We start from the raw sequence: 27,802 nt of genomic DNA, 5'->3' as shown, positions 1-27,802 counted from the left end.
CCCCTAATGCTCCTTCCTGCCCATGGCAGGGGGTCAGACTAGATGATCTGTCTAGGTCCTTTCCGACTCATTGATTCTATGATTCTATGATATTTGGGTTGGTGACGGTTATGCAATCACTACGTGGGGAGCACATTCCACCCTTTTTGCCCATCTTCCAAAGCCTGAGGAGAGGCAGGAAGCACACACACTGTATGGGTACTGCTAGGGCAAGAAGGTCTGAGCTTAAGCACGGGGCACATGTATACCAGTAGTGGAATGTATGTATGAATGGACCAAGTATCTTGAATAACTACAGCTACTGGTAAATAACCTTTTTTTCAATGTTCCTGCTTTTCTGTTCATTTCTAAGGAGTGAAATATGTATTGCTTTAGTCTCCATTTAGTTTGCAGATGCAGACAGTTAATTTCTAGTTCCTAGGACTGATTGACTACTACTAAAATATACAGAACTTATTGTATGTGTACTAATACATTGAAAGAAAACTAGTTATGCTGGCTAGGTGGTCTTAGGATAGCATTACAGAACATCTTGGTCACCTCTTCTTTTTTTTTAAAGCAAGGATGGACAAAGGCATTTTTGTTAGATGGGATTTAGAAATAGGTTTACAGTATTTGACTTCAGTGAGAATAACTTGTAAGGAGACCAGGATCCAGTTCCGTAATATATATTATTACAGGTAAAGCTACATTCTAATTTATGCCAGTGCCCTGAAGTGAAACATATACTTCTCACTTGACTGGAAAAAAATATTTACATATTTGTACCTATTATAACTGAAAATATAACATAAACCTGTAAACATGTACAATACTTTAGTAGATTCTTTTCAGACTTAAATAATTAGTTCCTAATGAAGTAGGGATTATATGCTTTCAAATTGTATGAAGTGCATAGAAACCTTTTATTTAATAAATGCTAGGGCCTACTTAAACTCTATAAAAACGGAGGTTCAGAGTCCCTTGGTAACATCTTTCAGATGGCAAGAACTTCCACCAAATGTAGATATTACTATAATAATAAAATATTATATTTTATCTGGTAGAATCTTGTGGATGGATGGGATCGTAAATTGAATCTTTTTGCTCACACTCTGGAGGAATGGTTACTCTGTCAAAGGAACTGGATTTATCTTGAACCAATCTTTCATTCTGCAGAAATACAAAGGTAATAATGCATGCTATGCATGTCACAGTCATTTTATCAAAACAAGGAATCAAGTCCTCGGTAGTGTTTTAAGCCAGTAAGAAACAACGACTAATGTTCAGTGGAGGAGGACTCCTAGGCATAAATACCTAGGTATGTAGACTTCTGCTGAAGCATTCAGCTGTGTGAATGGTTAATTGCTTTGTAGCTGCTCTGGCTCTGTATATGTTAGTATATAAATTCAAAAGTGTGAATCTGGAAAACAATATAAAGTGTGTAAGAAAAAGATCTTAAAGTAAATTGACAAATACAAATCAGAATGAAAAACATTTTGATACTGTTCTAGAAATTGATTTCTAATATTATCTGTGATTTAAATAGGCAGCTTCCAGAAGAAGCAACCCTTTTCTCTCAGGTCAATAACAAATGGAAAGAGATCATGGTACATACAGAGGAAGACCCAAATGCTCTTAGGGCAGCTACAGCTGCAGGAGTCCTTGATATGCTGCAGACCAACAATGCACATCTTGAGAAAATACAGAAGTCAATTGAGGTAAAACCACACCAGGGTTTTGAATATCCCCAGCTGCTTCTTATCCATTAGACAAAGCTATAAACCTTTGTTTTTGTGACAAAAAGTCCATATATTCAAGAAGCATTATTGAATTGTGGCTGAGTGAGATGCTTAACAATACATGTTGTTTTCAGAGGACAAACCTATTAATGTACTTTTTTCAATGTCACTTATTATAGATGCATTTAACATTCTAGATAAGGCCTAATGAAGTGATAAATCACTTACCAGAGTAACTAAACTTCAGTTTACTCCTAAGTTTATACCAGTGTAGCATAAGATAATATTTCTGTCAGTTAATAAAGAAATCGTTTTGGATTTTACTGTACACCAGAGTAGTAGAAAAGGTTCTGTTGTATCACAACTGAGCAGTAACCACTTACAGAGGGATCTGTTTTTGCACTGACAATGGCAGCTCAATCTGATAGCTTTTTTCTTGTTTTTGTAGGAAACTGCATCTGCCCCAGATTTTCAGTCCATATACTTTTAGTCAAATCCTCATTTTTGGCTCTTTCTGTTGTCTGATGTTCTGTGCAAAGCATTTTTATTATCAGAGCTGCCATCTCTGCTGAGATGAAATTTGTAGGATCATAGAAAAGAAGGGCTGGAAGGGACCTCATAAGTTCATCCAGTCCAGGCCCCTGCTCAAGGCAGAAACTTCCCTGACAAAACTATCCCAGCCGAGTGTCTGACCATTCTGCTCTTGAATATTTCCAAGGATGGAGATGCCACAGTTTCTCTAGATAATGGGTTCTAATGCTTGACCACCCTCATCGTCAGAAAGTTCCTCCTAATCTCCAACCTAAATTTCTTCTCCTGCAGCTTGAGACCATTGCTCCTAGTTCTGTCTTTTTCAGCTACAGAGAAAAACCCATCTCCATCCTCTCCATAACCATGCTTCAGGTATTTGAAGACTGTTATCAAATTCCCCTTCATTCTTCTCTTCAGGCTAAATGCCTAGAGTTCTTTTGTTTTTTCCTCATAAGTCTTGCTTCTTAGGCATTTAATGATTTTTGTCCCTCTGCTCTGGACTCTCTCCAGTCTCTCTCTATTCTTCTTGAGCTGTGGAGCCCAAAACTGGACACAGTAGTCCAGGTGAGGCCTCACCAGTGCTGAATTGAAGAAAAATCACTTCCTTTGATTTTTTTCAAGTGATATTTTGGTTAATACAATCCAGAAGGCTGTTGATCTCATTTTATAAAAAGAGCAACACTGTTGGCTTATATTCAGTTTATGTTCTACTCTAAGCCCCAGACCCTTTTCTGCAGTACTGCAGCTTAGCCAGTCATTCTCCAGTCTTTATTCATACATGTCATTATTCTGTCCCAAGTGCAGGGGTGTGCGCTTGCCCTTGTTTAATCTCACCTGATTGTGGACCGTTTCTCCAGTCTATCATGGTCATTCTAGATCCTAGCTCTACTCTCCAACGTGTGCAGTTCCCTTCAGCTTAACATCATCCACAGATTTGCTAAGTATGTACTCGATCCCATCATCTAAGTCATTAATGAAGATGTTGAAGAATACTGGTCCCAGGACAGACCCCTGGGGAACCCCACTTGATACCTCCCAGCTAGACATTGAGCCATGGATCATTGTGCTCAGCAAGTAGTCGTCAAACCAGTTACGTATCCAACTTACAGTACTTTCATCTGGCCTGTATTTTCGTAGCTTATTAATGAGACTGTTGTGGGAAACTGTCAGAAACTGTGCTAAAGTCAGGGTATTTCACATCCACTGGTCTTCCTCCACCCACAGAACCTATTATCTTTATTACAGAAGGAAATCAGGTTGGCCAGGCCCAACTTGCACTTGATGTTCATGCTGGTTCCTGATTCCCTTGTTCATATCTAGGTGCTTCACAGTAGATTTCTTGAGGATCTGCTACATGATCTTTCCAGGTGTCAAGGCTTGTAGTACATTGGTTTTGTTGTGCAGTGATTGCTGTAATGATGAGCTTTGTGACTTGGTGGAGGAGACAAGGGTACATAATACTGGGCAACTTAACTTTTCATTTTGTCATTTTTATGTATTTCTTATACATACTGACCATAACTGATCTGACTTCTTGTGGATCACTGAATATTTTACTGCCATTAGACTGGAGTAACCAAACCATAAGCATCTGCTTCTTGAGGAGGAGCTTTTATTTGTTTGTCTTCATGATGTAAAAACTTGAGAGTGATCTAGGGACACAGGACATTTATTTGCATGGATCCCAGGGGTTATATTTGGCTTGTTTCCAGTAGCCAGGCAAAACCTTATTTATGTAATAGATGCATGTTTTATTTGGTCCTGTGAATAGGATGAAAGAGACAATGGCCAGGCACATTGTCGGTAAAGAAAAGCATGAGGATTCTGTACTACCCAAAAGAGGTTGCCCTGAAGTTGATAGGGAATAAATTATGATCAAGTAATTACAATTGGAGTCTGTGATTGTGCCTTCACTCATGTGCAAAATATTTTTAAAATGACTAATTGTCATTAAGTTAATAAGTCCTTGTTAGATGATTAGTGTAACTGAATATTCTATTATTGATAGAATAGTGTAATAAAGCTCTGCAGTAAACCACTGTAATTCTGAATTTTCTAACTATTTAAGATGATTTTGTTTCCCACATGACATGCAATATAAGCAGTTTCTTTTTAAAGCATATTGTAGGTCTTCCATTAAGTGACTGGAATGATTTTAAAATAGAAGCTTGAAGTCCATATGTAACTATAAGTAAATGAGGAATGTGTTAGAAATGAGAAAAATATGTTTCCACCAGATATCTAACCTAACTAATTTTAATTTACTACAGATTTCTTGTGAAAAGTTCTTTAACATGACAAAAGCTTGAAAAGTAAAGTTTGACAGTAGTAACTTTTTCTAAAAGAAGCTGCCAGGAAAGACTCTCTTTGTTGTATGTATCTAGAATACATTATAACAGTAGGTAGTTTGTTACAGTGAACATTTTTGGATGTGTTGAACTTGCTCTTCATTGTTTGCTTCAGCTATCAGTAGGGCAATTGGAGGACCAGTGAGCATTTGTGGGAGTGGACTAAGAATGAGTTTTTCTTTCCTACTCTGGAATAAACATTAGAGAGCTACGTTCTTGTCTATTTGAAGGCCTGCTTTGATTTTACTTATATGAATTTAAATGTTATCTTCTGAAATTTTGTATTTTAATCTGAACTATCCATAAATAATACCACAGCTCTTTGCTGAGACTAGTTTATAATTTCATACTGGGAAAAACAAAACCAAAATGATTACAAATCAATTGTCAGAAAAATTGGATGTCTACCACAGTGGGTAGATTACTGTAGGATTAGTCTTTAATAGGAAGTTTGAATATAAAAGCGGTGGGGAAAGGAAACTTAGCTTTCTAGGAAAGAGGGTGATCCAAGTATAATGGGTAAAGTTAAAAAAAAAAAAGCCTCAAGCCAACTAGGGAAAAAGGTAATAAATTGGAAGAGATGAGTAGTAAGAATATAAGAATGAATTCAGGAGAAATAAGTAGATGCAATGCAGGATTTTGGAGGTGGTAAACTTAAAATCATACTCTCGAATATTTTTACATTTTTCTTTAAAATTATTTTAGCTTTATTAAGGAATCCAATTCATCAAATAAAAATTTTTATATTTAAAGATGCACCTAATTTCTTTATGTAAATTTTTAGACAGATATTTAAAATTATTTTTATTTTTTTTCCCCTTGTGGGGTGGGAAACAGGATTATCTTGAAATTAAGCGAATGATTTTCCCAAGATTTTACTTTCTCAGCAATGCCGAACTTCTTGACATTTTAGCTGAAAGCAAAAATCCTGATGCTATACAGGTAACATTTCAGTACTACTTTCTAGGAACATTCTTTTTGGTTTTGATAGTGAAAGTGACAGACTGTTGATATTTTACCATCCCATTTTCTTTTACATCTGTACCCCATAGCCTCATCTTGTAAAATGTTTTGCAAATATAAGGAGGCTATATATACGCAGGCATGAACAGAACCCTACAGTGGTGGTGATGATCAGATCTGCTGAAGAAGAGACTCTTCAAATGCCAAAGTATGATATGCATTTGTGAATGCTAAATACAATAGAAATTTGAACCAGGAAAAGAAAGACATTTCTGTTGTGGTTTTGTGGGGGAAGGGCTTGTTCCCAGATGGATCTTTCTCATAAACATTATAATTTTGGGAGGATATTTCAATATAGATAGTGGTAGTTTAGTATTTTGCTGTATTTAGGAAACTGTTTCCACAATTACAGCTCTAGCTATCACCTAACAGTGTATCATTTAAATATTTTGAACATTTTGTGCCATGGAGCTCTTACCACAGGTTTTTATAAATCCTCAAGGGGACCATTTCAGTCTTGGAGAATGTAGATACAGTTTCCATTGATGTGAATGGAATTTTCTAGTTTCAGACCTGAAGTTGAATGTTGAGACAGCTGTTAATACTACGTACAAGGATTAAGTACATCTATCTTCTGTTTATAACATGCATAATTCCATATGAATTCAGAAAATCCTCAGATTTGTTGCATAACAACCAGTACACACTTTGTGTTAGAAAAAATACATTCTATAGCCTAGTCTTCCATAATACTAGGATCTGTAGCCTGTCCCTCTTTTCTGCAGTTGTGGAGGCTGTTCAAAATTATCATGGAGCCCATTCTGACCATTCCTTCTCTTCTGGTTTTCTGTTAGAATTTCTGCCTGACTTGATTTGCACTTTGCCATTTCTTTACTTTGATGTTTTTCAGGCAGTTTCAAGCAACATATAACACTTATTTCCTTTTCCCTACATCAAGTGTTTTAAATTTGCTATACCATTAGTCTGCATATTTGTCATTGCAATGCCTATTTGCTGGGATTCATTTACTCCTCTCCCCAGTCTTTCTCAGGCAAATCTGGGTTAATCTAAGCCAAGTCTTTACATGGGGCAGCATTTATAGTTTTTCTGAAGGGGGAGAATGATGGTCTGCCTCCTCTTTTTCCCAGCATGAATAAGGTACCATAACCTAGAAGCAGTAGGGCAAAACATCAAGGGAGACGTATCTAGAGGTTTCAAAGCATTTGTTATAAAAAGAAGCAAGAGACTTTTCCTTGGTCCATAGCTGAACAGAAATTTCTACAAAGTTAGTTAAGGATAGCAAACAATACATTGATTATAGGGATCTTTTGTTCTCTCTCTCTCAGGATTACCTTATTTACCCACATAACAAACCTCCCCCCCCCCAGCATTAGTCCTCCAGAATTACATTCTTTGTCTTGAGTGGGAAACCTGATTTTCTGCCCAGAACAGAAGCATGGAGACACTGTGAAATGGCTTTTGCTTCTGTTTTCTTTTCCTCTCCCCCAGCAGCTGCATGAGGAGGGGTGGGGTCCAGTCTTAAGTAGCAGCTACAATTTCAACCTTTCCACAGGTGAATTAGAGCAGTAACAGAGCCTAATCTTCAGCTCAATCATTTTCCTTTTCATGCTCAAGCAAAGCTACTGTTTTAACCTTTTCAGAAATGAATTGACTTCTTTTCCCCGAGCAGGAAAGAGGGAGGGTGGAGTGAGCTGAGTATTACTAGCAAGGTCAGAACCAGGCAGCAATAATTTTTGGGAAGAAAATTCTTCATTCTGCCTTCCCAAAAACAAGGTGTATGTCTTTATTTGGGGTATGCAAAAAATAGTATCAGTTACTTCTACACCTTGGGGTCTCTTCTTCAGTCAGATCCCTGGAGTGCTTCTGTCTTTTACTATTCCAGTATCCTCAAGACTAAGACAATTTGCTTCAGTTTGTTTCTGTTTTTGCCCAAATTTCTCCTTTTTTGTTTTTTGTTTTCCTTTTTCTTTACATAATACTTGTCCTTGCAAAATACCATCAGTTGTTAACTATTATACTTTGGATTTGGTGTATCTACAAAATTTTCAGTAAATTCAAAGACTACATATATCATGCCTTTAAATTTTCTTTGTTGTGTTCGCAGCTCAGTGTTTTCTACTGGGCCCTTACTTCTGAGCTATTCTTTGGCATCATCAGGGATTGCATCTATTGGAAATCCTTCAAGCAACACAGGCCTATTTTGAGTGTGTTTCTCTACTGGCTGTTCAGTATAGGGCTTGGTCTCCAGCAGATGAGTTTGAGTTTGGTTTCCTTGAGTCCAGTTTTAGATTTTTTTAATACCTCAACAGTTACATGACAGCCTTTTGAAAGAGAACATTAACCTGCTGAATTTGATCATAATACCTCTGACCGTAGACATTTATCTTCATGTAACATAATTACCTCTTTTAGAAACTTGCCCTTTGTTGGCAAACTAATGTCACCAAAATCATACTTAATTTTTAAATAGATTTTATCCCACAGGATGGATATGTGCATGGGATTTTCTATCTATTCAGATAGAATAGAAAATCCATTTTATCTGGATGGGTTTTCCTTAGATACCCTGCTTTCTGGCATTGGTAGCATATGGACTCAGGTCTCCAATTATACATCATTTTAGTTCTCACTCTCTTAGAATTGAATTCTTACACCTCCCTGAATGGGGTGAAGACCCCTCCCTCCAGCATATGAAGCACATAATTCTTCCCATACTTTTCCAACACGCATCTTATTTCAGCACCTACATTGTTAGGACTCAGTGTCATACTCAGTGTGATACTCTTCAGGCTAAATGCCTATAGTTCTTATGACTCAGTGTGATACTCCTGACAACTTTGCAGCATGTCTACCAGTTCAGTATGCTCTGGAATCTCAAATTCTTTTCATGCATCGTGCATACCATACCATAGTTTTTCCATGGCACAGCTGTGCTAATGCATCCGCTGCTTCAGGATATCCTCCCTGCTGGCTGACATTTTCCACCTTCTAGGTCTCTATCTCAAACTCTTGTTCCTTTCTGAACAAAATAGTTTTTCAGCAAGCTTTTATCGTGCCTAGGCTAGGCTATGTCCTGATTACTGGGGCCTTTCATTTTCTGGGTACTGTGACCTTCCAGGTCTCCAGGCTGGTTCTACCACCTGCAGCATTTTTATTACTCCATCCTATTGGCCTTCACTACTCTGGTCCTTTGACTTCATCACTTCAGCTGCTATGATCACCCAGTATCAGAGGAAGGAGTGAAACCTTCATGCCAACTGCATCTTCTAGCCCCAGGGGCTCCATGTACCCCCTGGGGCTGGGAGATTGCAGCCACACCCCACAGCTGCCAGGATGCAGCTGGGTCCCAGCATCAGGAGGCACATAGCTGCGGGACTCTGGGTCCTAGCAACTGTGGGTGCTGCCAGGGGCTGCTGGGGCTAAGAATCCCCTTGGCTGTGGGACTTCCAGGCCCGGCTTAGCATGCTGCACACCTGCAGCTGGGAGCCTTGTCAGTTTAAGGAGTGGGGGAGGAGGGGGCAGCGGCAGGGGAGATCCTGCTACACATGCAGATTGAAGCTCAATAGCAACCAGCTATAAAGTTAGTATACATTTTCAAAGCCTAACTTTATAGCTGATTGGAGCTTTTTATAGTAATAGGTACTTCACACATGTAGCTGTTCTCAAGGTAACTGGTAACTGGTTAATTGCACAGTACCTGTAATGTGCAGAGGGGGCCTCAGTCTTCACCAGTGGTTCCTTGATCTTTTGGATGGGGTTAACTTAGTCTACAGTGGGTGTTTCTACATGTTCATTAATGTGCTTTTGCTACTGTGTATTACATGTAGTACCTCTAATACAGGGGCAGGCAATTATTTCGGGTAGAGGGCTTGACAAGCCATCGAGGGCCACATGACAGGCAGCCAGGGGCAGCTAAGTATTAATTTTCTAAATTGTTTAGGAGCCCCACAGGCTGGATAGAATGGCCTGGCGGGCTGCATCTGGCCCGCGGGCTGCATTTTGCCCACCCCTGCTCTAATATGAGGTACTACATGAAGGCATACACTAAGCTGTCCTAACACTTGGTAGTAAAAGTAAGCACCTTTTTATAACCAATTCTACTTCACATTAGCACTGTTTTTGCCATGATGCTTTAATGCACAGTAGAATAAGGTACTGTGCATTAAAGCACCCATGTAGACACACCCAGTCTTACCTAAGAGGTAGATTTCTTTTTCAGAATCTGGCAAAGAATGTTTTATGAAAACTCTTTGATCTCACTTGCTTTCTTCCCTGGCTTGAATATAAGGATCCAGAAGAATAGCTCCAGAATCTTTAAAGATCTAAAGAGCTTCACCATTTTTTTAAATTAGAAAAAGACTACTCTCAAAGGAAAGCCCTCAAATGTTGTTTGGACTTCCCAGGGAATTTCTGAAGAATGGAGCCGGTCAGATCTTGCCAGCTCAACTGATGTAGCCATATTACATTCTATCATGTGAACATGATCCTCACAGGTTGTAAAGTGTTGAGTATCACCTGACATTCAGATTCAATGATTTTAGCCCCTCTTAGGCATTGCTTAGGGCTCAGCTCTGATTTGGGCTTCCAGCAGTAGGGCCTAGCAGCTGAGGACTCAAGCATATCCCACACATGCTCTGCTCATTCAAGGTCCCAGGTACACTCCAAACTCAGAATTTTGCCATTGAGACTTCTCTTAGATTATCTCCAGGTCATTTCCATGCCCACCAGACACCAAAATTTGAGAGCAGGTGCAGAAGAACAAGCTTGGAACAGCCTTATTGACATATAGTTGCAGATTCAGGTAGAGAGGACATGGATGACTGGTGCTTTATCTCCATCCCCTTTCTTTCTTTGCCTCTGCTTCCCTCCAAGCCCCTTACCCTTGCTTTGCACTGGGCTGCTCAGTATTGCTACAGGGCCATGCTTAGTGCCCCAGGCTGCAGCATGGATGGAGCCTACCATTATGGAGCTGAGTAAGGCAAAAAGGAAGATGGACAGACTGTGGAGGGCAGGAGATGGTGGGATGTGGGGGGAGAAAGAGGTTGCAGTGGGGAGACGGCAGGATGCAGAGGCAGTGGGAGGGGAAGGAGCAGCTGGCAGCACCTGCAGCTATGGCCTCAACCACAGTTATGGGCCCGAGCCACAGCAGCTGCTTGCCACCACCTTCTTTGTACTCTATTCTAAAACAAGGGACTTTTTCCCTCATGTTAAATGGGAGGAAAAGAACCTTATCTTGGTATCAAGTAAATATGGTAGTATTAGCAGGATGAACAGTTTCTCCCTCAGGGTAATGTTATCAATCTGTTTCCTTCACTGTTTACATATGACACCAGTTTTTAATACTTACTACATAAAATCAGGTTCCTCTTTACATAACATTTCATAAGAATAGAATCACTCTCTAGTATTCCTTTCCTTTCATCTGTCTTATTTTCTTGCATATAACATGCCCCTGAGTATATGTATACCCTATTTTTGTAAGGCCCCAAGAAGGAAAAAAAAGTCTTTCCAAGGAGTATGTGTAAGTGCCACAGGTCCAGGGTCTCCAGCGTTGGGGACAGGTTAGTAAAGTTAATAAACTGGGGGAAGGTATAGTCCAGTAGAAATGATTATGCCAGTTATTCAAGTAAGATTGTAGGAATGCTATTGTAACTCTTCAAAATAAGTAATGACAGTAAATGAACTTTTGAAATACTGTTTTTATAGGAGTGTTCGTGTCAGAGGTCCTGTTGAGCAGTGGCTAGGAAATGTAGAGAGCAGTATGTTTGATATGGTAAAAAGGTAAGAATATGTTTTTCATTTGCTAATAAACATGCTATGCCAGGCATTTGGTTATGTTTATATTTATGGCAGCAGCACCCAGAGACTCTTTTACTGGAATCTTATTGAACTTTGTAGTACAGATAATCTGTGCCTCCAAAGATCTTAAAACCATTTTAAAAATCAACTGCCATCTAGCCTTAAAAGGGAACAGATCAAATACAAAGTTTAAGGCTGTGTTTGGGAGCAGTTGCATGTAAGTAAGTGTCTTCAGAAGTTATTTTAGATTACTAGATTTAGCTTTTCCAAGAGACCTGAGCATTAATCCACTACTCCTGGAGCATGACTGCAGTTGTAGGATGTAAGCTGTCAGTTGGCCTAGTTGCATAAGGTTGTTGGCAGGTAGAGCATTGAGATTGATAGCTACCTTGAATGATTGATTGTTATTCATTAGCCCTGGCTCTTCAAAGCACTGTCTGAACTTTTGTGATTAGACCGAGAACGATCTTTACTAAGGCAGTAGGGGAGATTCCAGGGGTGGAGGGAGTAAAAGTAGTAATAGATTGGTATAATATAGCACCAGTAACAGGCATGGATGAAGTGCTGTGATTTTGTTTTTTGCATTCTGAATGCTTTTATTCTCTGGAATGCCATTAGTCCCATTTGACTAATGTTTTGCAGAGATCATGCAATTTGTTTCATGGACAAAATGTTAGACCGCAGAAACATCTCTTAAGGGCTTGTTTCTACAAGATGAAGAGTACCGGATATATGGTTCTAAGTATCTGTAAATGGCATTAAGGTTGGCGAGCATTAGCCATGTTGAGCCCCAGTGATCTGGTATAGCACAAAAAATACTCAGAACAGCAAAATTTGTTTGTTTTAAATACTCCCCACATTAGCTAGGGATTCTTTAATGCGATTCAAAACCTTGGCACATAGCAGCCTCATAACTGGTGAAGGGCATTTTGTGATTGATCACTTAATTTATGCTGATGGCATGATATATTTGTAGATTTGTAAACCTTGGAATCATAGAATGGAATAAAGTGAAATTTAAACAGTGGTTTCTGACTCATCCAGGACAAGTGGTACTCCTTGTGGTAAGTATTGTTGACAACTCATTCAAACCTGAAAATAACATTACCGTTTCACTTTAGAATTTTTATTCATTGAAAAATTGTTTTTAATATTTCAAACTTGTTCGTAATGCTATATAGAGGTGTTTTGCTAAACTTCTTTGTAAAATGCTTGACAGGTCGATGAAAATATGATTCATTGATTTACGTCTTTTAATTTCTGTAGTTGAATACTGTTCCTACAGTCTGGAACATTTTAACAGTTCTCTGGAGGAGGGACCATTTTGTGTTCAGCAGATAAGATGAAAGAGAAGGTAGTTTTGACACTGGACCTCAAATTTAATAGACTTAAAGTAGGTAGAAAGTATTTTGAGGGCTGTGACAGAGGTTCGCTGTATACCCAAGAGAAACATTGTTGATTCATGATGATTTTATATAAGTAACATTTAAGAATGTGAAAAACATTAATCTAATTTCTGAACTCAAAAATCTAAAAAAAAATACAGAAGAATATGGGGGGAAGGTTAAGATCAATACAATCTTTAGCATTTGAGAAGCTTACTTACATTGTGAAAGGCTTGTTTATACATGCTGTAATGTCTTTTTTTTTTGCCCATTTGTTCAAAAAGGAGCTATCAGTAATAAAGGAAACTGTAATTAATGCTACTAGGATAATTCTGCTTTTTTTTAGAGTCAGATCATGTTTAATAAAGATTGTACAAGAAGCTTCCAGAGTTCTGACCAAAAAAAGGAATGCATGGGTGTTCATGACAAATTAGTGCATTGTCTTAAGCAGCTTGCCGAGATGGTGTCTGACATTCTGCCACTTCACAAGCAAACCACACTGGAAGCATTTCTTACTCTGTACATCCACTGTAGAGACATATTATGTAGTCTGATGGAGAAACAAATCTTCAAACTGGATGATTTTGAATGGACAAGGTACAGTTGTTTTAAAGTATTATAGCCCTGAATAGTAGCACTATCTGTTATAAAGGCTGCCAGACATTTCCTATTACGAGATTGTTCCAGTGATTTTTTTTTTTTTAACTTTGCCAAACTTTAAGCATATGGTACTGCATACAGCATATCTACCCAGGCTGGGATGAAAATTGAATTGTAGAAGTAGGGCTGGCTAGGCAAGGAAAACGAGGTTAGGATGAGGAACCAAGAGTGGGAAAGAGGCAAGTGCAGGAAAAGGTACAGGAACAGGATGGTTGGAATGGGGCAGGAGTCAAGTACAATCTCCTTTAGAGCCATGGAATGGAACCTAAGATTATTTTTTGAGTGACTGCCCAAATATACAGTCCAGTGAGCAGTCATCCCCAAATAGGGCAGCAGTCACTGGAGGAGACCACACTCATCTTTGTGGATGTTCTTCTATAGTACATACAAGGCAATTGTGGTTTTATTTGTCAAAAAGAGTGTTATGGACTAAACCAAAGCAGCCTGGCATCTTGATGCATGTTCTGCATTCAGCTCAGACACTACTTTGCCTTAGCAGTATCCAGGTGGTGCATATATGTCTATCATACTTTGTACCTCCGACTTGCTTCCTTGGTATCCTGACTCAATACAGAGCATTTCTGCTGTCCTTACAAAATGGAGGTTTGGGGCATTAAACTCTGTTTGTAGGCTTTACCATTGGCTTCATAGCCATAGCATCATACCAGATGGAAACCAGCCTTTGGTCTCAATGTCACTGACATTGAGACCAAAGCATGAGGCAGTGCATAGTCAGTTGCCCAATGAGTTGCCTTTAGAATCTAACTCCAGCAATGATTATGGCAATGACCAGGTCTCTGATCAATCCTACAGATGTTCATGAAGACTGTCTTCCATCTTTTCTCACCTCTCTTTCTAATACAGGGCTATGGGTCATCCACCCAGAGACTCTGATATCCTGCTCTTGGTCTCAAGGCTGAGATTACTCGAATTCTTTAGCCTTCAATACTGTTCTGTCATCATCATCAGCTCCTAACAAGGACTTATCAGAACTGCAAACCCAACTTTGTATCTTTCTTATCCCCAAACAGGGTAGCAGTCATCCAGCCACTCTGTTAGATGCAAGAGGCAAACATTTTTGGGTGATATCTTTTATTGAAACCACATATAGATAAGCTTTTAGACACAGACATACAGATAAGCTTTTAGGTATGAAGTACCTCTCATCAGACCTGGGGATCCAGGAATCCAGAGTGGCCCTAACAAACTCCAGTCACTACTGGCAGTACATTTGACTTCTAAGCTTTTATCTTAAACCCCAGGGTCTAAAACAAATATAGGGTAGTGTAGAGATCCCCCACTTAGTAGGAAGACCTGCCTTTTATCAGCCAGTCATCGAAATCCAAGTATGTCATATTATTGTTCCAAAGGAAGGCAGTTACCACTGTAAGGATTTGGATGAAAAGATGAAAACCCTCAGGGTCACTGACAGATCACACAGTAGGACCTTCTCTTGGTCCTGGTGTAACTGTCCTGGAGCACCTCAAGGTAGTCTGATGCCCCCGGTCATCGATACTTTTCTGTTGGCCCTCCCCTCATCCCAAAATGCCTACATACCTCTCACCTGCCAGGACTTGATGATATTGAAATTTAGGAAGTAAGTCCTGAGGCCATTAGGACAGGAGCAAATTTTACATGTCTCTATCTGTACATCTCTGGGCCACCTTTGCTTTGTCTCTATGGTCCTTTGGGCTCTCTGGCCCTCAGTCAGCAGTCTAGCAGACTGAGCTCCCTCCATTTAGTTCCTTAATTAAGCCAGAGCAAGATAGCTTGGATCAGGCTGTGATGAGTATTCAGCCTTGTTATGTTGATTCTGCCTCTCCTTTCCAGCCTGCTCATAAAATTCCTGCCACCTCCAGCTCCTTCAGTCCATTTCACTGGGCTTCACCACCCTCCAGTTAGTTCTAGCCAGGGTGCCTTTCCTTGGCTTCTCTCTGGCTCCCACCCCAAACTCCATACACAGTCCTTTTGGGCTTATTCACAGCATCCAGTTCCTAGCACTACTTCCATTAATTCCCAGCAGGGATCTTCTGCCTCCAGCTCTGCCTGGATCAAACTATCCCATTCTGCCACTGCAGCCCAGTTATATCCCCAGGGCCTGCTTTTTTCAGCCTCCCAGCAGCTCATCTTAAAGGCAACGATCCCCATTTCCTTACTGTTACTCTAATTCTCTGCTAACCGGGTAGTTCCCTGTGTCACTGAAAGGGAAAGTACAGTAGGCTAGGCTTGTTGTTCAGGGCTGCTGGAGAGTGTGGGCTTGCCATTCAGCAAAGGGGAAACACCTTTGGATAGTTGAGGAACCACATGACTGGAAGGGGCAGTACTTAGAGCAACAAGGGCAGTTTGGCTGTGCATGCTGGAGGTGGAGGAACTCCCAAAAGAGAAGGACTGCAGAAGGCAGCCTGACACCCAAGCCACCCAAGAGAGCGAGGATGAGAGGGCTCCAAGGGAGGTATGGCTTGTGGAGATATTGACTCAAAGTGGGGAAGACGTTTAGTTTAAAAGCAGCTTGCTTGTGTTTATGTTGTGTTTAAACTGGAAACTGGTAGATTAGATTGTGGCTACAGGAGAGACCAGGGAGGGGTAGCTGTGGGGCATTCAGCAGCAAACAGCTCAGCCCAGGTCAGGGACCAGAGGGCTGAGGATGGAGACAGTGAGGGCAGCATGGCCTGGGGTCAGGTACCCAGTGGCTCAGGGCAGAGATGGTGAGGGCATTCCATCCTGGGGTCAGGAACTCTGGGGCCTGAGGGCTGGCCCAGAGAATGCAAGTGCAAGATGGGTCTGGGGCCCTGGAGCCAAGGTCCAAGGCAGCGGACCTGGGATGAGAGGCACAGTGGGAATAAAAGGGGCAAGGTTGGGAAGGCCAAGGCCCAGAGAGATTCAAGGCCTGAAGGCTGAAAGCTGCATTGGGTCAGGGGGCTCCTTCCAATGAACATGAAGTAACATCTGCAAGGCATGAGTATGGCTACAGGGGAGGAAGGAAACCACACATATAGCCCCTAAGGCAACTGGCACCCTGAGGTTCTTTTGAGCTAGAGGGCCATAACTTAGTGTCTGAAACTGGGGCAAGCCAGGTACAAGGGGTGCCAGCAGCCAAAGTGAACAAGGGCTTACCCTGCAGCAGCCTCCCTTAATGCCATAATAGTACCATCAAGGTGTGGCAGGAACAGAAAAGGGAAGCTCCCTTAAGAACTAAAGATTTATGCAATCTGAAGAGAAACCAGAGTACTTCCCTGCCACACCCCTCCACCTAAGAGCTGGAGTGAAGAAGCAGGAGCAGAAACCATATGGCCAGCAGGGGACACCACAGCCACCCCAAGGGGGTGGTCCTTGTGCAGTCCCCTTAGCGGGGAGCAGGGCAGGCCCTACGAGGAGAGGCTCAGGGACCTGAACCTGTTCAGCCTCCACAAGAGAAGGCTGAGGGGGGATCTAGTGGCCTGTTACAAACTAGTCAAAGGGGACCAGCAGGCATTGAGGGAGTCCCTGTTCCCCTGAGCGCTACCAGTGACTAGAAATAATGGTCACAAGCTGTCAGAGTGTAGATTCAGACTAGACATCAGGAGGTGCTACTTCACTATCAGGGCGGCTAGGATCCAGAATCAACTTCCAAGTGAAGTGGTGCTGGCTCCTACCTTGGGGGTCTTTAAGACAAGGCTAGACAAACATCTTGCTGGGGTCGTTTGAACCCAGTACTCTTTCCTGCCATGGCAGGGGGTTGGACTTGATGATCTGCTCAGGTCCCTTCCGACCCTACAAACTATATCTGGCTTCCCACAACCTCATATCTTCTGTGCAGACTATAGAACTGGTGTTCCCCTTCTTATTCTTTGTTCCTGGTCTTCAGAACACCTGGGCAGATATCATTGGCAGGCCTATGTCCCCATAAAAGAATTGTACCTTTCCATCAGTGGCCTTTTTCCACCGGTGAACCAAGACATGTGTCTCGATGTTGTACAGGAGTCAGTCAGAAAGTAATGCCTTCTGATTTTTACCTCCTAAGCAAGCTATGGACATGGACAGTGTTCCTCCTGACTTCTTGCCTAAAGGGGACCACAGTAAACTGAGAGATGTATGTCAGGGCCCTGAAGACAGTGAAATATTGCATGAGAAGAACCTGTCCCAACAGAGATGTGTCCAAGATGCTACTTCTTTGTGACAAAACTTGCCTGCTCACCAGCTTGTATACTAAGAGACAGTCTTGTTGTTTGGATGGACTGTTCAGCCCAATCTCCTTACGGCCCAGAGGATGAAGAACAGACTTTAAGGGTGACACTTTTGTGACAGCAAAGTGAGGAGGCTGTTCAAGAATGACTGCACAGCAAGGGCAAGGACTTTTACAGCATCCCTCCTGACATCCAGGGTCTGGAAAGGCAGTCTTACATTCATGGTCCTCCTAGGACTCTGAGATTTTGCCCCATGTAAAATTGGAACTACTTTGCAATATGCATATGGCCAATCACTCAAAACAGGAAAAAGAAGTTACTTATGTATATAGTAACTGGAGTTTTTCAAGATGTATTATTCATATGCATATTCTGTACCCTGCCAACCATTCTCTCCTTGGAATCCTATTTATTCTGGGTTTCTGCTCTTGAGAAGAAATTGAGAATCTGAGATATGCTCTATTCCCTGGTTAGAAACAGCCTAGGGAAATGCTACAAGGACACATTTAAGGCATACCTTAAGAAAACAGATGCCAACATCAAAAGTTGGGAGGAGATGGCTGCCAACTGATCCCATGGTGCCACAACCTCAACCAAGTGGCAGACCATTTTGAGGTAAAGCGTCTTGCCCTCAAAGCAGAAAAGATATGGTGCAGGAAAAGGAGAGAAATCCCAGCCTGCAGGCAACTCTGCCCTGTGGAAGGACCTGCAACTTCTGTGAACAGGACTGTTGCTCAAGGATTAGACTCTTAAGTGGCATGCACTCATAGACTGTAGACTCATAGATTATAAGGCCAGAAGGGACCTTGGAAGATCATAAGATCCAGCCCCCTGCACCAACCAGGAAAGATAACCAGGGGTCAGGAGACCCCAGCAAGATGACTGTCTAGTCTCCTCTTGAAGATTTCCAGGGTTGGTGATTGCACCACCTCTGGAGGGAGCTTATTTTATAGTCTGGCCTAGCTGTGAAGAAGTTTTTCCTAATATTAAGGCTGAAACAGTCTTCCAGGACTTTGTGACCATTGCTCCTGGTTTTCCCCAAGGGTGCCCTGGTAAACAGTTGTTCACCGAGCCCTTGATGTATGCCCCGATGTAGCAGTAAGCTGCTATGAAGTTCCCTCTCAGCCTTCTCTTCTTCAGGCTGAAAAGTCCCAGGACCCTGTCCTCATATGGTTTGCTGTGCAAGTCTCTGATCATATGGGTGGCCCTTTTCTGGACTTTCTCAAGCATTTTCATGTCCTTGTTGAAGTGCAGCATCCAGAACTGGATGCAGTACTCCATCTGCGGTGTCACCAATGCTGAGTAGAGCAGAAGAATCACTTCTTTGGTTTTGCAAGATGAGTGGCACAGAGCCAGTCCACAGGGCAAATTAAGCCTCACGTGCCAGGATCAGGGCCTGGGAGTGGCCTTGGGGCCTGGCGCCACCCCCTTACCCCTGCATGCTGGGATTGGTCTCTGGAGGCCTGGAACCATCCACCCCCCCAGCCCCCCCCGGAAAGGTTCCTGGGGGGCTGGTACCACTCCTCTCCACCCCAGCATGCTAGAACTGGTCCCTGATGAGGCCTGGCACTGCTTCCTTCTGTCCCCGCATACCAGAATTGGTCCCTGGGGGGGCCGACACTGTCCCCTCATGCCCCCATGCACCAGGATTCAGGCCCAGAACTGCCCTCCCAGCCCCACATGTGCCAGGATTGGGCCTTGCAGCCTTGGCACCACCCTAACCCAGCCTGTATGCTGGGATGAATCCAACATGCAGGGTGCCCAATCCAGCATGCAGGGCCCTGGGGCTCCCCAGAGGTCCGGAAATTTGGCAGCAGGGAGCGGTGCCAGTGGGGAGCTTCATGGCATGGATGACATGGTGCTGCAGGCCAGATCTAGCCCTCAGGCCAGGGGTTGACCACCCCTGGTTTTTTATATAGTCTTTCATGACCACCCCTCCCTGAGTCCACATAAGAATGAGCATCTATCTAATATCTTATTTCCTCTTGTTCAGTACTTGGCCCCCCTATGCCTTATTTGTATATCCCTTCAAATCCCATTCTGAACTGTTGTGTGTAATATTTATGTTTCAGGAAAACATACTTCATTTTTCACTTGCACACCATGGGTGCATCTACATGAAATGCTAACTGTGCAGTAGCCTAATAACACTGTGCAGTTATGTGCTGGGTAAAACTCATGCTAATACGCTACTGTGCAGTAGTATTACGCTACTACATAGTTAGCGTCTTTGAAAACCCCGTGTGCCAGCACTACTGATATTGTACATTGATTTAGTACTTGGTTATACAAGTACTAAACTTAATGCACAGTAATGCCCCCCTTGTTTTTTAATTCTCTGGTTGTCAGGGAAAATGTATGTCAGGTCAACATAAGTAATACAAATAAAGGAATAAAACAGTGTAATTCTTGGTACTATATTTTACTGTGTTTTTACAGGGTAGAGCAAGGTGTCATATTTGAATAGTGCAGTCCTTTTAAAAAGTTATATGGTGCCATCCTCTACTGGAGATGAGTATCTGTAGGAAACCAAAGATACTGGTAGGGGTGTTGTTTTGTTTTGCTTGTTAAAGCACAGGATGGAAACTTCTGATATAGAACCCTTTTCTTTTCTGTGCAATGTCAACAAGTTATTACTTCTTTCACCCATGATTTTTGGACAATTCATTTGGCTGCTGAACCAACTTGGATTTTTTTTTTTATATAATGGTATTGCAGAATAAATGTACAGAAGTCATGGATATTAGTAAATCATTTGATAATGACCTAATGTCTGAACATCCATACAAAATGGTTAATTAAAAGTGGCCATGGAGGGGGATGTGTCCAGTGTAAAATTCATATTATTAGCAGTAGTGTTGTGGTTTGTCTTATTCAGCATGTATGGTTTTCAGCAGTAGAACTGGGATTAAATATTTGCGTTCATGGGTATCTTGATGCCGGACAGAACTGTCTTCATGTATTCAGTATTGTGATGCCTTAATTTGAATATAAGGTTTTGCTGTCATTAATTTTAGTTTTGCTGTCATCATTGGTTTTGCTGTCTTAATTTTCTCCTATTTCTGGTTATTCTCTTTTGGTTGGACTGTTACTGCACTTTCAGCTCTATTTTTGCCTACAGTTAAAGAATCATATTTTTTCATGTACTGAATAGATATAATATTCTTTCCTTTGCAGTTTGTTAGATATAGTCAACTCTTTCCAAGATTCTGATGCAAAAATATTATTTCAGGCAATTGCGTTATGAATGGAGTGAAATAAATACCACATGTAGGGTAGTTCAAGGTAATGCCTCCTTTGTTTATGGCTACGAGTACTTGGGCTGTTCTTCTCGGTTGGTTATTACGCCCCTCACTGACCGATGCTGGTTAACTCTTACTGGAGCACTGCACTTGAATCTTGGAGGTTGTCCTGCTGGTCCAGCTGGCACAGGAAAAACAGAGACTGTCAAAGATCTATCAAAAGTAAGTACAATATATTGATATGACAGAGAAATAACTAGGTCTGTGATTTAATTTCATTCTGGAAAACTTGTAGCCAATCATTTTTCTATTCCATATCATCCTTTCTGATAATAATACGTTACACTTTTAAAATTTGGAAGTGGACTAGCATTGTTGAAGGCTCCTGGACTAAGCCTCACCCTTCAGTTCAAGTACCATATTTTTTACTTTCAGCACTAGCATAGGTTGGGGTTTCAGCTTCTCCTAACCATTTTGTATAACTTCAATTTTTATTTGCCTTGTGGAGATGACCTTGAGGTTTTTTGACACTTCTTTCTGTTATCTGAGGTGGGGGATTACTGACATATTAAGGCTCTAACTTGCTGGGTTTTTTTCAGAGCTCACCAGCACTTCAGCAGACCTCTGCATGTGCTGGTAGCTCTGTGAACTCCACTACCTGTTAGCAAAGGCTATGCTCAGAGAGAGTCCCTACTTTCAAGCAGCTCTGGAGCCTTCTGAATCTTCTTATCAGAGAAATTCTTATCTTTCAGCACCAGCTCCATGGTCATGAGGCCGGTGCTGGGAGATACTTACCCTGCAAGTGCGAGGGACTCTGAGAGACGGGAATCTCCCAGTGCCAGCCCCATGACTGCGATCAGCCGTCTACATGTGCCATACTTCACAGTAATTACTCCTGAAGAAATTTGCTACTTGTATTTACAGGTAGCAAGTTTACTCGAAATTAGAGCAAATTACTGTGCAGTAAGTGTCTGCATGTGTGGATGGTGATACTTACTGCACAGTAATTTGCTCTAATCTTGAGTAAAGCACCTTGTGTAGATGTGCCATGTATCCCTAATTCCCATGCTCAATAGCTGCTGATGCATCTTTCCTCTAAGAATTTGTCCAGTCCCTTTTTGAATTTGGCTAAAAGGTCAGATTCCACAACATCCGGTGGCAATGACTTTAATAACACGAAGGAAGAAGAAATACTGCACTCTGTTGATCTACAACATTTATTCCAATATTCCCCAAGGTATACGATATCGTTCTACTCTAAAAGCTACTAGGAAAGAAATGTTGAAGATGAAGAAGCTTTTAACATAGGGTTCCAGAGGGAAAGGGATGGCTTCATTTCCTAAAGAGGGGATCGGCTTTCAAAAGTTTGTAGAAACTTACCTTAATATCGTAAAGAGTGTTTATTTGAAAATATAAATGGTGAATCAGACCTGAAGTAAAATGGAATTACTTATTTTTTTAAAGTACTTCATAAAGAATTGTTCATTGGAAATAACTTTTCTAAGATGTGCTTTCAACAGTTCTTATATCTCTCTGGACAAACTCATTTATATTTGCTTATCTTAATGTTTTAAGAAATATGCTATATCTACTCTAAAACATTATTCTTTTCCTTAGGCCTTAGGAAAATTCTGTGTGGTTTTTAACTGTTTTGAAGGTTTGGATTATAAGGTAAGGCATAATATGTTCTTCATGTCAAATTTTGTAACAGGTCAATACTGTAGAGCAGAATAAACATAATTCTTTGAAACATGACTGCCAGTTGCATTAGGTCTTTCAGGTTTTTAACTAATCAGCAGAATGGTGTTACAAATTACCAACGAGAATATATAAATACTAATTTATAACTTTTCTATGAACCATATCTGATTTTCCTGGAACTGCATCCCATCTTCAAAAGAAATATTTTTCTCTTAGATCTATACCATAAATATATTAATTTCTGTGTTAAAAACTATTCTTAATTATGGAAATAGTACATTTAATCTGTCTAAGAGAAAGTGAAAAGAGTTATATTTAGATATAAGCATTCAGTTTTGGATCCAGATTGATTTAGATAAGAATTGGAGAACAGTCTCTCTCTCTCTACCTTCCTATTCCCTGCAATCAGATCATTTCTCTCTCACATGCTCTCATACTCTCTCTCGTGCTTAAAGAACATGGCAGATTTTCAAAGGCCAGTCTTGTGGGGGTGGGGGGGAGGGTCATCTGACATTTTTCTACTGTTTTAACTAACAAAACTAATTTCTGTACCTTTTTTAAAGATGATGGGAAAACTTTTCTGTGGAATAGTTCAGTCTGGATCGTGGTGTTGTTTTGATGAATTCAATCGAATAGATATGGAGGTTCTTTCTGTAATTGCTTCACAGCTTCAGACAATCAAGGCAGCGAAAGATAGCCACATAGTCAGGTATTTGTATTTCCTGGTTCCTTTTTCAAGCAATAATGCCTTATGCAACTACCTACCGAATGCTTTATGTCTAGAGAGGTACTTTAATTTATATTAGAATTCTTTTCCATACTGTGGTTGAACTTGTGATAACAGCTATGATATTTTTAAATGCAACTGTTAACAGTAAGATTTCAGAATAATTTCTCTTGGAGAGGCTGGGCATCTTTTTTTTTTGGTTTGTTAAAAACAATGATACAATTTTTTCACCAAATTATTATATAGACTATCACAGCTGGGGTGGAATGATTAAAGTCTTGCACTACTAGAACAGTACTGTACTGGTAAGTAAAAATCCTTATCAGCATTCTTAAGAAAAAGTTTGTTAGAAAAAGGTAATCAACTGTAATAAACATACTTTTAGTTGCATGAAAGGGCATGTCTATGTGTGTGATTAATGTGCATAAATAAACTCTGGAGATTATTGCTCCGGAGTTTATTCATGAGGAGCATATGGAGCTTGGTCAGAGCAGCCGGAGCTGGCAGGAGACTTGGGGGGGAGGGGGGTGTCAGCCTGCTAGCCCAGGGCTGCTCTGAAAGGGTTCCACATGCCTAGGCTTTGAGTGTTCCATCATCTGTCCTGCCCCTGCCCCTGCCTGTGCCCCACTCCCTCCCTCGCTGTGGGGGCCTTGGTCTGCCCCCCCCCACGACAGGCTTACCTGCTGTAGTGGGCTGTGCTCTACACATAGCCAGGCTGCAGCTGCGTGTCTGTGTGCGCCCCTCCCCGCCTGCTTCAGTTGCACAGAGCCTGCTCTTGGGCTGCCCTGTGGCCCTCTCCGCTGCCACTGCTGCTCCACATTTGAGGGGGATAAGCCCCTTTAGCCCTGGCCTTCCACTGCCTATGGCTGCTGCTCACAAAAATCTCTGCAGCAGGGTAGTACCTGTTTTAAGAAACATGCTACCAGTACTACCCTGCTGTGGAGTTTATTAGTTTTGTGCACCCTAATAGGAGCGCACATGTAGATGCTGAGACATTTACTGCTCAGTTCATTAGTCAACTGCACAGTAAACATCTTGCATAGATGCACACAAAAAAAGCCAAAATGCCACTTTTTGGGTTCCCCCGTGTTCCACAAAAGGGATACAAACCTAAATCTTCTCTACAATAGCATAAGTGCATTTAGTTATGCTGTGTGTAATTGGGAAGGAGGAAACTATGAAAAGCCTTTACAGTACAAGGACCTTATATCCTCAGCATAGCAGTGCTTGGTGATAGTCTTTTCTGTAGTAGCATGGAAGGGGATGTTTAGATCACATGGGTAGAGAGATATTCAGGGAGTGAGCAAGTCCTTGGCTGTGCAGTTATACTGACCAAAAGTATTATGTGGCTTGTGTGTGTGAGTGCAGAAGCATCACTAGTTACTATAGCCATTGACATCAGTAACAGATGCACGTTTCCTTTTTTTCCATGCTAGAATCTGACCCTTACCAGTCTTTCCTGGAAGGATATTTTGGAGGATTTTGACCTTCATTACTTTATCTTTGTTTTACCCTGATGATTTTGGTGCATTTATTTATTTGTTATTTATTTATATTTTTAACATTAGCATTGAAACACATTACATTATTATCCAATTTGTTTGAAGAAACATTTATCTTTTTTCTAAATGATGAATAATACATTTTATTTAATAGGTTTGTATTGGAAGGAAAAGAAATCCGTATCAATACAACATGTGGAATCTTTATCACTATGAATCAGGGGTAAGTGATACTATAGTCTTCTTAAAGAATGCAGAAGCATAAACTTCCTATTTTCCTCCCTGGTGCCTCATGTAAACATCTTACTAATGAATTTTTACATAAATGTCTTCTAGATTATAGTAATTGTCTGTATAAAAACTACAGTTATGCATTCCTTCCTCTGCATGTTGTTCCAAGACTCAAAAGGAGTAAGACAGTATTTCCCCTAAACAATGGTAATGTCTACCCTGTCTCAGGTATTTTTAAATGTATCCCAAAGGTTCAGCTTGTTTGTTTACCGTTTAGCACAAAATGAAGAAAAATAGTATTTTTCTATATCGTATTCTTACTTATAAAAATGCATCCTATATATCTTCTCTTGCTCAATATATCTGGGTACCTTTGATAAATTTCTCCTTTCTTATTTCTCTTTTTAATCATAAAAAAAAGTCTACCTTCCACCTCTTATAGGCTTATAACCATAGAGCTGGATTCATGTTCTCTGTTTCGCTCAACGTATCGCTCAGGTATTAAACCTTGTTGGTTATTCCTTTATAAAACAAATATTGAGGCAATTTTTACACATGCTCCAGGAATGGGGGTGGGCAATTTAATCAGAGCGGCTCTGAGAGCCGCTGTAATTAAAGTGCCTGCAATGTCTCATGTCTCATGTATTTAATTAAGCTTACTGAATGAGTTTTTTAGTTAGCTCCCCTGCCACCATTTTAAGTACAAGGATGCTGATACATGAGATGTGCAGACTGCTGGAGGTGTGCTAATTACCACGCTCCAGTTGACTCAATTGACGGAGTCTGCTCCAACACACTGTAATTACAGTGTGCCGAAGCAGCTTCCCTGCATGTCTGCAGGCACCCTTATAGAAGTCTATATTTTCTTTATCATTCTTGAACCTTCATTTATGCTTTGATAATTATTTGGGTCAGTTACTAAAATCTCATCTTAAGGCCTTGCCAAGTTATTCCATTAGATCTTTGAAGTGTATACATGTCACTGCTGCCAATGACAATCTGTTAGCTATGAGATTCTCCTCTAACTTCCTTCAGGTGCAGTTTTACCTCAGATATGAGTTACTTATCCTCAACTTCAGTGCTCTGCTTCTGTACATCTTCAGTCTTATTTCTTCTTGCCTTCCCTCTCATTTCTTGCTGTCTTCAAATCAACTGCCTGATTATTCTTTTTGTATTCTTCACTCACTTTATTTCTCTTTCCAAAATGTTCCTAATCTTGAAATTCCTTGCATGTTGTTTTGCATCAACTACTTACTTTTTTTATTCAAATCCTTCCATAAAACATAATTCTTGCCAAGCAGCCTATCAGGCTTATTCCACCAAAGTGAAGTAGGAAAGTTTATAATATACTATAAAAATTAGGGCTGTGCGAAACAGCAGTATCCTGCTTCAACTTCCATTTCAACACTTTGATGGAACAGCATTTTGTTTTGAGTTTCATTTCATTTCCAAAGCATTGTTCCATTTCATTTAGTTGAAACTGTTTTGCTGTTTCAACACTGTTTCAATGTTTTGCCCATAGGCTATAATGGGGAAGCACGAAACAGCCTATAACTTTGTCATTTCTTGCCTGGTTCAGATGAATCTTGCAGGAATGGTAGCACCTTCTGAGGGCATGAATCCTGTCGAGTTTCAAGGAGTTGGTACACAGTTTTCTAGGAAACTGCACCTCAAGCTGTTGATAAGCAGGAACTGGGGAGCAGTCCAATGTCCTGTGATCCAGCAGGCAGATCAGGGGCCCACACCCCCCAGGGGAGTCCAGCAGAGCCTCCGCAGCCCTCCTGGGTCTGCCTGCCAGGTGACAAAAGGCTGCTGCTGCTGACTGGGGCCAGCAGCAAGACCCATCTTCCCAGCATGGGCTGCGCTAAGGTTCCAGCCAGCAGCACCAGCCTCCTGTCATCCAGCAGGCAGATTGGGGGCTTGCCCATTCCCCTGGGAGGGCTGTGGGGGCTGCCCCAGACTCCTGCTGAGGGTGTGGGCCCCCTGTGTGGCTGCTGGATGACAGGAGGCTGTTGCTGCCACCTGGGACTGGTGCTGGGAGCAGCCCGTACCCAGTGCTGGGAAGATTGCTGCTGCTGCTGGCCCCAGGTGGCAGAACCAGCCTCCTGTCATCCAGTAGGCAGATTGGGGGCTCACCCACACCCCCTGGGAGGGCTGTGGAGCCTCTACTGGACTCCTCCTGGGGGTGCAGGCCCCAACTTACCTGATGGCTCATAGGAGACTGTGTCTGCCACCTGGGGCCATTGGCAGCACCAGTCTTCCTGGCGCTGAGTGCAGGCTGTGCCCAGCATCGGTCCCAGGCAGCAGGAGCAGCCTTCTGTCATCTGGCTGTCAGATCGGGGCCCACACCCCGCAGGAGGAGTCCGGCAGAGCCCCGCAGCCCTCTCAGGTGTGTGGGTGGGAGGCTGCCACTGCTGCCTGGGACCCCAGCACTGGGCGCAGCATGCACCCAGTGCACCTCAATGGAGCTGAGCCCGTTGGTGGGAGGCAGAGCGCAGCCCGGCCCTCCGCTCTGCTTCCCCCACCACCAGGCTTAGTTCCCCAGCACTGGGAGCTAAGCCTGGTGGTGGAAGGCACTTCTCCCCCACACCAGGATCGGAGCACAGCCTGGCTGTGGGAGGCAGGCAGAGCTGGTGCTGTGCTCCAATTGGCTCCACCAGCCCCATAGAATTTAACTCAGTGACAGGAGGCAGGCCAGGGCTGCGCTCCCCACCAGGCTGAACCACATGGGACTGTGGAGCTGCTCGGAGTACAGCCCTGCCTCTCCCCTGCTTCCCACCACCTGGCTGGCTGCTTCGAAATTCAAAA

At 41.8% G+C, this 27,802-nt stretch overlaps 1 protein-coding gene across 1 annotated transcript in view; it reads left to right on the top strand.

Annotated features, from left to right (window-relative positions):
* The window catches only part of DNAH14 (dynein axonemal heavy chain 14), a gene marked incomplete at its 5' end in the record, with an annotated part of 313,251 nt that overhangs the window by 74,727 nt on the left and 210,722 nt on the right, over positions 1–27,802 (top strand). Inside the window, 11 exon segments of the mRNA XM_090036082.1 lie at positions 1,047–1,168; positions 1,529–1,700; positions 5,438–5,542; positions 5,653–5,771; positions 11,291–11,365; positions 12,360–12,447; positions 13,115–13,365; positions 20,824–21,055; positions 22,451–22,504; positions 23,098–23,243; positions 24,918–24,986. Of these exon segments, the coding sequence (XP_089892208.1) occupies positions 1,047–1,168; positions 1,529–1,700; positions 5,438–5,542; positions 5,653–5,771; positions 11,291–11,365; positions 12,360–12,447; positions 13,115–13,365; positions 20,824–21,055; positions 22,451–22,504; positions 23,098–23,243; positions 24,918–24,986 (1,433 nt within the window).

The sequence above is a fragment of the Crocodylus siamensis genome, chromosome 1 (genome assembly GCF_052110815.1).
Source record: "Crocodylus siamensis isolate JL-2025a chromosome 1, ASM5211081v1, whole genome shotgun sequence".
NCBI classification, from domain to species: Eukaryota; Metazoa; Chordata; order Crocodylia; family Crocodylidae; genus Crocodylus; species Crocodylus siamensis.
The sequence above is the reverse complement of the archived record's forward strand: the minus strand, read 5'-3'. Positions and strand labels throughout refer to the sequence as shown.